Genomic DNA, 12,927 nt, shown 5'->3' with positions numbered 1-12,927 from the left:
TACTCTGACTCACAGCCGTTGGTAACTTGTTTCAGATCTGACACCCCTCTCCTGACCTCCGTAGGCAGCAGGTCTACCCATGGTGTACATAGTCTATGCAGGCAAAACACGCACACACAATGAATAAACAAATAAGAGACTCTTTAAAGGGATAAAAATAATGACAAGAGCTGGGCATGGTGACACACAGCTGTAAGCCAAGCTTCGAGAAGTAGGAGGAAGGAGGACCAGGAGTTCAAGGCTAGCCTGGGCTAGATAGGGAGACCCTGTCTCAAAACACAAAATGTCTTCAGAGATCTTTGTTGTCACCACAGAGAAAGACTAAGGTCTGAGGTGACAATGTGGTCAATATGCAATGTTCACATGTATCGCAATGTATCCCATGAACTCATGGGATTGGAATGTGTCAATAGGACCAAGACAAGAGGAAGAGCTGCAGGACTGTGTCAGCCAGGAGAGAATCCTGTTCCCTAACCTTTTGGAGTTTAGCTTTACCAGATGGGCAGAGAACACTAAGTCTGGAACCCACAGCTCAGGGCCTGCGGAGGAAGCAGATGTCTGTGGATGGCTCTGAGAGGTGAACACAGATGCTGTTCTCTGTGTGAGTGACCTTTGCACGCCGGCCATTCTTAGCGTCTGCTAGCACATCAGCTCTGAGGTGGCCATTGGCAACCTCTGGCACTCTCTAATGTTCTCAGCTAAGAGGAAGCAGAGCTTTTAACCTTCCTGAAGTTGAGATGTGAGGATGGGTTATGAAGCCGCCCAGGTTAGACTTGATCAGGAAACTGGCCTTACTTCTCACAGCAGCGATGTGTGGTTATGGTGGCCCAGAAGCCCAGGACTGAGAGGATGACAGGCATGATGAACAGCAAGGTGAGCATCTTGATCAGGACCATAAGGAAGGCGTCCCCCAGACAGTTGTTGAAGTCAGGCATGTATGAGGACAAGTAGACGATGGGCCCAAAGCCTAGGCCCATGTCTAACATGACCTGGACCCCTGCTTGGGACCACACGATTGGGTCGTAAATGCTTGCCACCTGAGAAGGAGAGGCGGGTACAACAGGGATGTCAAGATTTGGGAAGGGACATCATCTCTCGAAGGGAGAAGGTACAGGAGACAATGGTAGGCAGCTGCGCTGCTCTGCGGAAGGACCTCACCTTGAGAACCAGCAGGTGTTTCAGCCCATATACTGTGCCCTCCATGGGCAGAGTCCGGAAGAAGAAGCAGAAGATGATGAGATAGGGAAGTAGCACCAGGACGTTCAGAACCTGCGCAGAGTGCAGCATGTCAATAGGGTCTCGTCCTTGTGCGTAGCTCAGGGCTGGGGTAGGACTCAGAAGAGTCTTCATCCAGGCAAGGAGCTTGCAGGGGTAACTGACCAGGCAGGAGAAACAAGCTCATAGCCCTTGAGAATGCCAAAGGCCCAGTGCGACTCACCTTCTCAAAGGACTTGATCCCATTCATCATGAAAACACAAACGAGACACCAAGCCAGAAAGAGGCATATGCCCAGGTTGAAAGCTAGAGGCCCTCCGTCCTCTATTCTGTCTGAGGCTTTCAGGGTCTGCCGGTACCAAAAGTACGTGTAGGATGTTGCCTGCTCACATTCGGGATCTGGGAGGACATGGCTTTGGACAGGCCTGCTAGACATGGCAAACCCTCCCTCTTCACCCCCTGCAGCCCCCTGCTCTTTGTGTTGTCTTCCGATTCATGCCCCTCCTTTCTATTTTCTCCTCTTCCCAAGGCTCTTCATTTCTCCACCTCTCCTTCCTCACCAAAGCTACTGGAGTTCCTTTGAAAGGGACAGTGCTGCCATGGAACAGTGAAGTAGAATATGTGGCTCATGTAGAAGAAGATCCAGGAATTAAACAGATTCGTGTAGGTGTTGGTGATGAAGTACACCTGGAGAGCAGGGAAGACATGTCTGGGAGGAAGAGCAGGGGCAGGGAGTGAAGGGTGAGGAGCAGCTGTAGGGGCAGGCTTGGGGAGCTTGGGGCTCCTCACCAAGAAAGTGCTGTATCCCAGTCCACCAAACCAGGGACCCAGGGTCTTCCACAGGTCAATGCTGGCACGCTGTACCCTCTGGCCAACGGCCATCTCCAGGAAGAGCAGAGGAATTCCAATCCAGAACAACATTATGGTGTACATTATAAGAAAGCTGCCTGTGGAGAGAAGGCAGAAAGACTCTGAGAGCCTCGGGCCCACAGTGCCTGTCTTTCCTCACCAACAGCAGCCTCCCTTGGGCCACCGGCTTGAGGCTTGAGGCTTGCTGGCTCCACAGTCCATACTGGTCACGGTCCTCATTCCTAGAGGTCTCAGACGCCTAGTTCCCCTCAGCATCCTCCTGCTTATCCCGCGGGCCTATGCTTAAAACCCTGCACTTCTGCTTCTCCTGACCCTGGGTCTCAGAAACATGGTTTCTATTGTTCTCCGGCATCCAGACCCCTCACAGATGTTATCACTGGGAGCCAGGGCAGCCTCACTTCTCTGTGCCTCTTGGGTTCCCAGACTTACAGCCTCCTTTGTGAAGCCACTGTGAGACAAAGCGCCAGAGCTGAATCGGCATCAGCAGGTAGCTCACCATGACCAGGATGAACTTAAGCTTGCTGGACCAGAGCTGACGGGGAAGGAAAACGTCACTCTCTTCCCTGCTCATATATCTTGTCTCCTCTGAGATTGTCACAGTCGCTTCTTTTGTGGCTCTGGGCTTAGGTTGTGGGCCACCTCTTACCTGAGCCTCCAAAGCATGGGTCTCCCAGGCCTGAGCCTTTGCCACCCGGGTCTCTGAGACTGCGGCCTGTGTGTCCCAGGCTGATACACACCAAGTTAGGATCCCACCTTCCCGTTCCTCAGTGTTCGACTCCAGCTCGGAAAGTCTTGAGACTGTGGATAAGTTTTGTTCCACCAATGACTCTGAAGCCTTTATTGAGGAAGACTCTGGAGGTGCTTCCTCTAAAGAAGCTTCTGCTTTGGCGAGGGGAGGGGCCCCTTCCCCTTTCTCCATGGACCTGAAAATCAGAGGCCACAGATCTTAGGAGAAACCAGGGCTCAGTGAGTTCCAAACTCTCTCAAAGGAGAATTTCATTTCTACGCTCTCAACTTATTCAAAACACATACATCACAAACACCACATACATACCATGCAAACACGTACCACCCAAACAGGACCTACATATAGCATACAAACACATCGTGTACCTTAGACAAACACGTATCACATTTTCATATACTGCACACAGGCACCACACGTGACACACATGCACCACACGTGACACACAGGGCACCACACGTGACACACAGGGCACCACACGTGACACACAGGCACCACACGTGACACACACGGGCACCACACGTGACACACAGGGCACCATATGTGACACACACGCACACAGGCACCACAAGTGATACACACGCACCACACATGACACACACGCACCACACGTGACACACACGCACCACACGTGACACACACGCACATAGGCACCACACGTGACACACAGGCACCACACGCAACACACGCGCACACACCACATGTGACACACACACATAGGCACCACACATGACACACACGCACCACACGTGACACACATGGGCGACACAAGTGACACACACATGCACCACACATGACACACACGCACCACACGTGACACACACGGGCACCACAGGTGACACACGCACACAGTCATCATCACCCTCACACACATCACAAACACATACACGCATGTACTATATCCCACACCCATACCATACCAACATGTGCCATACACACAAGCACCACCCACAAATGCCTTAGCACACTCACACATAAACATGCTCATGTACACATATGCACCATACCCACCCACCACACACACATTTCTTATATGATTTTTTTACTTCTTCAAATGTTTTAACACAAAGGACAGGGGTTGAGGGAGCTACAGTTAAGAGGCAGAAAGGTGGGAACCACACTAAGGATTTCTGGATATAGAGGTAGACACCCTCCAAAGCTCACAGTGGCTTCCACTAGAAACCTCAGTCTTCAAGAGGCTGAGGCAGGAGGACTGCCATGACTTTGAGGCCAGCCCTGGGCTATAGAGAAGGACAGGTAAGAAGGGAGGAGGGAAAAGGGAGGGAGAGAAGGAGGAAGAGAGAGAAGGGGGGGCTCTTCACAGTGGGCTTTGGTTTGCTGGTTTGTAAGAAAGGGGCTTCCTACGCAGCCCAGACTGGCCTGGAGCTGGTGATGCCCCTGCCTCTGCCATCTAAAGAAAGGCTTAGAAATGCCTGCTTTACCTCTGCAAGCCTTCCCCAGCTGTCCGTGCTCCAGCTCAGCTCCTACAGTCTCAGAGGAGCCTGACCTGCCTGTCTCAGAGGGCAGCTGCTCCCACCTCCCCACCCCTCATTTCTTCACTGCCTTCCCCTCTGCCTCCTGCTCCACCCGCAACTCCCAAGCCAGAGGATGGTTCTGCACCTCATGTCTGGGGCCACTTTCCTCTTTGATCCTTGTGGTCCCGCCACTCTAACCTTTGTTGGTTCTTCGAATGCTCCACAGGACAGAGAACCAGGAATGTGCTGGGAAGGGAAACAGAAGTCTGTGAAAGAACAATCGCTGACTTGAGCAATAGGCGTCAGGTTACTGGCGGTGGCTCAGCTTTAAGGCGCTTGCTACTCAGAAGGAGGATCTGAGTTCAATCCCCGGGACCCACATAAAGGCCGGGCATGGAAGCATGTTTCCATCCCAGCATTAGGCAGTTGGAGATCGAATCCAGCCTGCCCCAACTGGTAAAACGCTGTCTTGTGAAACAAGGTGGACAAGTCCTGAGGAAACACACGAGGTGGTCCTCTGGACTACGCACAACTACACACACACACACACACACACACACACACACGAACAAATACATACACATATAAACACATATACACACAAAATCATCAATGGTTGCTAATACAAGATGGTCAAAAGTTTAACAAACTGAGAAGCTTCTGTATAGCTAAGGACATAGTCAACAAGACATAATAGCCTATAGAATAAGAAAATATCCTCACCAATCACTAATCCACTTCAAAAACATACAAGGAACTCAGGAAATTAGTCACCAAAAGAACAATTAATCCAATAAAAATATATATTTTTTATTGGACCTAAACTGAAAACTCTCAATAGATGAACTTAAAATGACTGAAAGACATTCAAAAAAATGCTCAAATACAACATCCTTAACCATTGGAGAGATGTAAACCAGAACAACTCTGAGACTCCAGCTTATCCCTGCAAAAATGACCAAGATTAAAAACACTGCTCACAACTTATGCTTAAGAGAATGTGGGGTAAAGAAGAAAACTCCTCCATTGCTGGAAGTGTAAACTGGTACAGCCGCTTTGGATCCCAGTATGGCAAATTCTCAGAAAATTAGGTAACAAACTACTTTAAAACTCAGCTATACCTCTTCTGGGTCTATATACAAAAGATGCTCAACCATACCACAAGGACACTTGCTCAACTATGTTCACAGCAGAATCACTTTATCATACACAGAATCTGAAAACAACCCAAATGTATCTCTTCTACACACACAATGAATAAGATAGCCATAAATACCACAAATATCTTTGAGTAACTCTAATCACACAAATCGAAAAACCTTTATAATAAGAACTTTAAATCTTTGAAGAAAGAAATCTAAGCCATCAGAAAATGGAAAGATCTCCTATTCTCTTGTAAAGACAGCGCCAACATAGCAAAATTGACAATCTTACTGAAAGCAATCTACAGATTTCATGCAAATGCCCATTAAACTTATAACAAAATTCTTCACGGACTTCGAAAAAACAATCCTCCACCTTATAAGAAAAGACAAAAACTCAGGATAGCCTAAACAATCTTTTTTAATTATTATTATTATTTATTTATTAAAGATTTCCGTCTCTTCCCTGCCACCACCTCCCATTTCCCTCCCCCTCCCCCAATCAAGTCTCCCTCCCTCCTCAGCCCGAAGAGCGATCAGGGTTCCCTGCCCTGTGAGAAGTCCAAGGACCGCCCACCTCCATCCAGGTCTAGTAAGGTGAGCATCCAAACTGCCTAGGCTCCCACAAAGCCAGTACGTGCAGTAGGATCAAAAACCCATTGCCATTGTTCTTGAGTTCTCAGTAGTCCTCATTGTCCGCTATGTTCAGAGAGTCCAGTTTTATCCCAGGCTTTTTCAGACCCAGGCCAGCTGGCCTTGGTGAGTTCCCAATAGAACATCCCCATTGTCTCAGTGTGTGGGTGCACCCCTTGTGGTCCTGAGTTCCTTGCTCATGCTCTCTCCGTCTGCCCCTGATTTGGACCTTGAGAATTATGTCCGGTGCTCCAATGTGGGTCTCTGTCTCTGTCTCTGTCTCCTTTCATCGCCTGATGAAGGTTAATATTCAGGAGGATGCCTATATGTTTTTCTTTGGGTTCTCCTTATTTAGCTTCTCTAGGATCACTAATTATAGGCTCAATGTCCTTTGTTTATGGCTAGAAACCAAATATGAGTGAGTACATCCCATGCTCCTCTTTTGGGGTCTGGCTTACCTCACTCAGGATAGTGTTTTCTATTTCCATCCATTTGCATTCAAAATCCTGTACAATCAAGGAACTTCTGAATGCATCACAATCTCTGACTTTAAACTTTACTACAGAGGCACAGTACTGAAATCAATCCACCTTGGATACGAATTCACCTGCCTACAAACAGCAGACTTTTGACAAAGAAGCAAAATTGTGAAATGAAAAAGCATTTTAACCTGCTTATCTCAGAGGCTACCTTAATTTAAACCTGTCTTGAAGATGCGCCGCACGGCAGGGGGTAGGACACATACTCTCTCCTTCTGTTAGACCGCCTTCCTGAGCTCTGGCGGGCAGATTTTTAACTGTTTTCTATTTTAACTTGTAAATCATAAACTTAGGAGAATCTCTGAATCCTCTCCTCTGTTCTATAGACTGTGTGATGTTAAATTTGCTCTCTAAACTTACTCTTGCTCCTGCTCGCCTTTTCCCACAGGTGAGTTAGATTAGTTGGCTACTGCGTGCACCTGGCTACTCAATCTCAGCGGTAACTTGGTGATTCTTGTGCCAAAAGTCATTTTTCCTTCACCTTTCCTGCTCATTTAGCAATCAATAAAAGTTGCAATTCTGCATCTATCACGCTTATAGATTCTCAATAACTCTGCCATTGTTTCTGTATCTGTATCTGCTGCTGCTGTACTCTCTCTCCTCTGTCTTTTAAAATATCTTCAATCAACTGCATAGCCATCCGATTGCTTTCTCCTTGTCCCATATTTCTATATTTACAAGTTTTTCTCCCGATATTACTGTCCCGTTTTGTTATCTAAGCGCACATTACTCACGCATCCACCAATTTTTTTCTCGCGGGTTCCTCAAGTCTGGTCACTTCTTCCTTGCTTTTTGGGGTGCGCAGATCAGCCTCACGTTCTCCTCCATCCTTTCTCCTTTCTCTTGGGGTTCAGCGGTCAGCACCACGTTCTTTCTCATACTTACTGTTCTTCCTCCAGCACTCATCTGGGGATTCAGTGGTCAGTACCATGTTGCTGGGCCCCAACATAGATAACTATTTTCCCTAACTGGACTGGTACAGAGACGCAAGGAACAACCAGACATGGCTTACACAGTCACGATGGAAGGGCATCTCAGGGTTCTTCTCTCCTGATGATCTCCCCATGTTTATTATCCAAACAGCTTTTATACCAACACATAAACTGAGCGGGAAAATACACCAGACCTGTTTCCTAGGTAACCAGGTGAATGGCGTTTTGTCACATCTGCATCTACCTGTCTGCTGTATCTGCTAGTTGTTGTATAGACTTGAATCAACATCTCTATAAGGCATCCTCCAAATTACAAAGAAAGGAGCAACAACATCCTGACCCTTTGTTAGGCAGTGACAGCCTGTCTGCAGGGCTACGTGACCACCTCAGGTGGGGCCTATGGCTCCAGAGCCTGGCTGCCACGCCATAAAGAAATATGGGCCTACAAGTAGCCAGACTTGAGCCAGTGCCCCTTTATCCAAAAACTCTGTACTGTTTTGTTGGAAGTTTTACCCTAGCCCCCTGGCATCCATGTATCCAAGGAGTCTGGAATGTTTGGCTGGAGGTCCCTCCCCAGGGGAGTTGCCTCAGTCCAAACTCCACCCCTGAAAAAGACTGCCAAACGGTGACCCCCTCCCCAGGGAGGGTCAGGACCACTCCCACGGGCTATTTAAACTATCCCCCCCCCCCCCGGAGAACAAACACACAGTCTCCCCTTTTCCCTCTCCATGTATTCCCGGGGAGCTGCCTGGGTACGCTGGCATCCATTAAACCTGGGTTTCTTCTAATTTGGTTTGTTAGGTCTAATTTGAATTATTGCATTGGCGGAGAGGCTTACCAGGCCAAAAAAAACTTAACAATACCCTGATCTTCATAGCATTGGAGGCAGAAGTGTCTTAGCCAGACCCATAAGGTGAATTCTTCTTTCCTGTGAAAAAGGGACATGAAAAATACTGACCTTATTTTGTCTAAGCAAAAGTTGTGCAATCAATTCTCCAATGTCCTGCTGTTTACTCTCAGTCTGGACCTGGTCCTGGCAGCAGGTGTTGCACTGGGGCATCTCATCAGTGGTCAGAGTCATCGTAATCCAGGTGGAAACATCATGGTGTCCCAGAATCTTCTTTGGAGTCTGTGGGTCACTGCTAGGATCTCGGACTTTCTGTCTAATATAAAAAGCTTTTTAATCAGTATTTTAAATGCCATATCCTGCAGATCTCTGAAGTATAAGAGCTGCCTAGGTATGTCTGATTAGACAAACTTTGTTTCTAGTTACTTGCTTTAAGTTTGACTTTGAAAACATATACAGGGAAGTAAATAAGGCTTATTACAGTAATTAATTTTATCAATACTTTAAGGATGACTGACTAACTTATATTTCCTAACAGTCTATAATAAGTTAACAGCTTTCATAAGACTAGAACTTTACATTCTGCAATGATTTTGAATTGAAGCTAATAAAGAAACTGAATTAGTCATTCCAAGGTGAAAAAAGACACTTAAAAGAAATCCCACACTAGTTCAGAATTGATAATAATAGAGGGTTATTTATTTAGGCGGTAAACGTACATATCATAATCCTCTCCTGGTATGGGGAATGGCAACCGAATGCTGCAGTCGGAAAAGAGACCTGATGCACACTTTACATTAGCATATATAGTATAAGAGACAACACCCAAGTGGGCTGGTATCTTAAAGGGTATTGGCTGAAGGAGTAAAATGTGCTCCCATAGCACCTCCTTCTTTTGTTTAAATAAGAGAGTTCCAAATCAATACATAACTATATACATGAGGAACAGATATTAAGTATAATTAGAATTACAACCAGCATAAATAATATTAAGCAAGGAATGCATGCTAACTGTTTTAATAAACATTCTAACCTAAGGAACCTAAGTATTGTATAGGAAATGGCTTGGCTAAATCATAAGAGGACGGTAACTATGACTATCTAATCTTCAACCCCATCGAAGGCGTGAGAAGGGAGATAATATTACTTCAGCAGGCAGGAAGTACAATCAAGCAGCTTCCAAAACGAGCAATATATGATGAAGACAATTAGCTACCTAAGTCTAGTTTTGCAACATTGAAGCAACCAACTTTGGCTAAGGCCTAGTGTAACTGATAGACCATTTTCAGAGGCAGGAAACTTTTCAGAACCATCTTAACCTGTCTTGGCAAGATTTGACAATCTTTTTCGTTGTGTCCTGCTTATCATTTCCAGATACCATGTTCTTTGTCAGTGGTTGAGGTATGGGCAGTTCCTTGCCCAAAGGCCACTTTGCCATGAAGAAAACAAACTCCGAGGGAGTGTCTTTGGTGCCCAACATTCTCAGTAGATTGGTGCTCTCAGGAGCAATCGTGTCTCATGTCAACAGAATCCTAAGTTCTTTAAATGCCTTGTTCTACAGATCCTTCAAGTGGTTGAAGATCACCTATATAGACAAAATACAATCTCTATGTATCTAAAGAACCTAATCAATCTGACTATACGCACAACAAACCTGAACAACTATTGACCTATAATATTTAATACCTGTATAACTTAAAGTCTAAAACTTCATATCAGAATATTAAATAATCTGTAAACAAATGTGTAACAAACGAGGACAATGACCACAAAGTGTAAACAATGTGTAAGTGTCTTGATCAGAGGTAGGAGTAAAATATAATGCAATATCAAAATATATCCTAAAAGTTGTATCAATATACAAAATGTACTAAACAGAGGTAGAAGCATGAATATATACAGTCTGACAGAATAACTCTGCATAGGTGTACAAATATTGTAAACAGAAATAACAAATATAATTTGAACTTGTATCAATATACAAAAAACTATACCAATGTAAATTATCCATAAATAATTGCTCACAATCATTCACTCTATTACTCACTATTATTATCCCCCGTTTTTAAAAAAGAACAAACATAGTTTCCACCCCAGCTCTCTCCCTAATACAAGTAATAATCAACAACCGCTAAATGGTGTTCCCAACCCTGAGGACAAACTTTTTTGGGAGGGGGGTGTTGTCCTCTGTCATGGGAGCAATGTTTTTCTAATGGGATCCTGCAAAAATAAAGTGATGGTTAAGTTTCAAAATTATTGTCTAGTATTGTTGCAATTTTCAAGCAGTCAATAGGGTTTTCCCCCCAAAGTTCTTGTTTGGAGTTCTGGCCAGAACATCATGAGAAGGTACACCATTTCAGCAGTTGGTACCCAAAGAAGCAGTCTTAAGAAGCACTGTCTGCATTATGATGTCGTCTCAACCAGGTGGAGTTGTTGCTGTGGGGCCCCATCTTCCTGAAAACGTCAAAGATAGTTCAGGAAAAGTATCTGTAGGGAAATCTATTGCTCATCATGGAAAACTTAAACATCATTCATATAAACATACATTCAATGAAGAATACAATATAGACATGGAGAAAGTGAAATTTTTCCTAGTCTTCCTTCTGTCCCATACCAGATAGCTCCCAATATGAGACAGAAACTATGACTGTTCCTTTTAACAACACACTTGGATTTAGAGAAGTACAGAGCCATTGTCCAACTCCAAAACCAGCTCGCTCGCTCGCTCTCTTTCTCTCTCTCTCTCTCTCTCTCTCTCTCTCTCTCTCTCTCTCTCTCTCTCGGTCATCTGTCCTTACAAGTCATATTCCTTTTTCTTGATGATCCTTATTGGACAGTTATTTTTCCTTCTGTCAGCGTCCAAACATCCAGGGTCTTGTGTATTTTCCTGTAAAGACAACAGCAGAACCCTGCCCCAACCCTTATGATGTTTCCTCACCACCTGTATGGTTGTCACCCCGTGGATGAGCTGTCATTCCTCTTTTTCAAGAGGTTTCTCCTTTTCAAATCAAATCTTTATTAATTTTGATGGTATCCATAGTTTTTTTTTTCTCCTGTGGAAACAAACGTGAAACTCCCTCCCCAGTATAGGACATCTCCTGGTTTCTACTGTGAGGTCAACACATCACTGAAATACACTGGTTGATTCAATTCAGAAGTTTTTTCTATTATCCTATGACTCTCTGCTGCCCTTGTTCCTTTCTCCTTAGTGTTAAGAAAATTCAAGGTTAATAAAGCATTATGCAATCTATTTCTGGGGGTATTTTCTATCCCTTGCTGTTTGTTCAGCATATTCTTTTTTTTTTACTTTTATCTGCATTTATTTCATGTTGAATTTATTCCCGTGCCAGAAGTTTTTGTTTCTTCAGTTTCTTCTGGGTTATCTTTTTCTTCGGTGCAGCCTCCTTTTCTGGCTTTGGAACAATCTGTTCCTTTTCAGTGAGGATCATCTTGATGTGGCAGGGGGAGCTCATGTAAGGGTTAATCCAGCTATGAGCACTGGATGTGCTCAATGACCAGAGAGTCTACATCTAAACCCTTCAGTTCAGCATTGCTCTCTGCATTTTTAAGCATGTGCAGCAAAAATTCCGCACTCTTTTTGGCCACCGACCCTGTGTCCAGCCCCACTGTTTGGCCTGGGCACACCTACTGACTCCACCATTGTACCGTCGGAATGGCACACACGGCTTCTTCAAAGTAACATCTTTCAGATAACTTGGTAGCTTTTCCAATATACATACCCTTGATGGCCTGGGCCATTTCTCGGGTGTTCTTAATGTGAACCCAAAGGTTTGATCCTCTCGATTTGCATGATTTTGTAGGGTTTTCTGGGTCAAGAGAGTAGCGAACCATCTTTACAGGTCACTTCTGGCTGCCTACAGGAAGAGCCAGCATATTCTTTATAGTATAATTTGACTTTTATGTAACTGCCTGACTTGTAAAATCATTTGGTATACCTGTAATGTGTTTTATATTGTAATAGGCAAAAAAAATGTATTATCTTGGACACATATGCTGGACCATTGTCTGTCATTATTTGTGCAGGAGTGCCCATTATGGTCATAACTTCTAATAAACATGTGATTATTAAATCAACCTTTTCTGAGCTTAAAGCCCATTGAAAACTTGAGTATGTGTCTACGGTATGGTTCACATATTTTAATTTACCAAATTAATGTTTTAGCACCCACTGTCATTGACTTGCTTTTATGTGCCAAATCGGCTGTATCATTCTCCAGAGAGCTGAATTTTCCTTTTAATAAATCACTGTCAGTCTGTACCGTGTCTAGAAGTCCTCCGTTGGCTGAGTTTTGTTAGTTAAATTGTTTGTATCCTTCAGAGTTTCAACCTCTTTTTTGAAAAGCTTGGTATTAGCCTGTAAAGACTGTACCATTTCTAAAAGCACATCATTCTTAGCCCTATTCTCAAATCATATTTTTAAGAAAACAATATTGAGGACAAGAATAATCCCCATAATCAAAAATAGTGATATAGGAGGGAAATCATATAAGTCCTGTAAACCTTCATAC

At 44.5% G+C, this 12,927-nt stretch overlaps 1 protein-coding gene and 1 pseudogene across 1 annotated transcript in view; both read right to left on the bottom strand.

Annotated features, from left to right (window-relative positions):
• The window catches only part of LOC106144340 (orphan sodium- and chloride-dependent neurotransmitter transporter NTT5-like), a 42,012-nt gene extending 33,380 nt beyond the window's left edge, over positions 1-8,632 (bottom strand). The window contains exons 1-8 of the mRNA XM_026789070.1: positions 8,510-8,632; positions 4,451-4,551; positions 2,515-3,008; positions 2,005-2,162; positions 1,776-1,902; positions 1,439-1,614; positions 1,159-1,269; positions 796-1,037 (exon numbers count right to left, since the gene is read on the bottom strand). Coding sequence (XP_026644871.1) covers positions 796-1,037; positions 1,159-1,269; positions 1,439-1,614; positions 1,776-1,902; positions 2,005-2,162; positions 2,515-3,008; positions 4,451-4,551; positions 8,510-8,632 — 1,532 coding nt within the window. The remainder of the gene's footprint in view (positions 1-795; positions 1,038-1,158; positions 1,270-1,438; positions 1,615-1,775; positions 1,903-2,004; positions 2,163-2,514; positions 3,009-4,450; positions 4,552-8,509) is intronic.
• A 3,101-nt stretch (positions 8,633-11,733) lies between these two features.
• On the bottom strand, positions 11,734-12,250 carry LOC101988588 (annotated as a pseudogene).
• Between the last annotated feature and the right edge of the window lie 677 nt (positions 12,251-12,927).

Source organism: Microtus ochrogaster, unplaced genomic scaffold (genome assembly GCF_000317375.1).
Source record: "Microtus ochrogaster isolate Prairie Vole_2 unplaced genomic scaffold, MicOch1.0 UNK14, whole genome shotgun sequence".
Taxonomy (NCBI): Eukaryota; Metazoa; Chordata; class Mammalia; order Rodentia; family Cricetidae; genus Microtus; species Microtus ochrogaster.
This window is presented reverse-complemented; position numbering and strand designations above follow the sequence as displayed.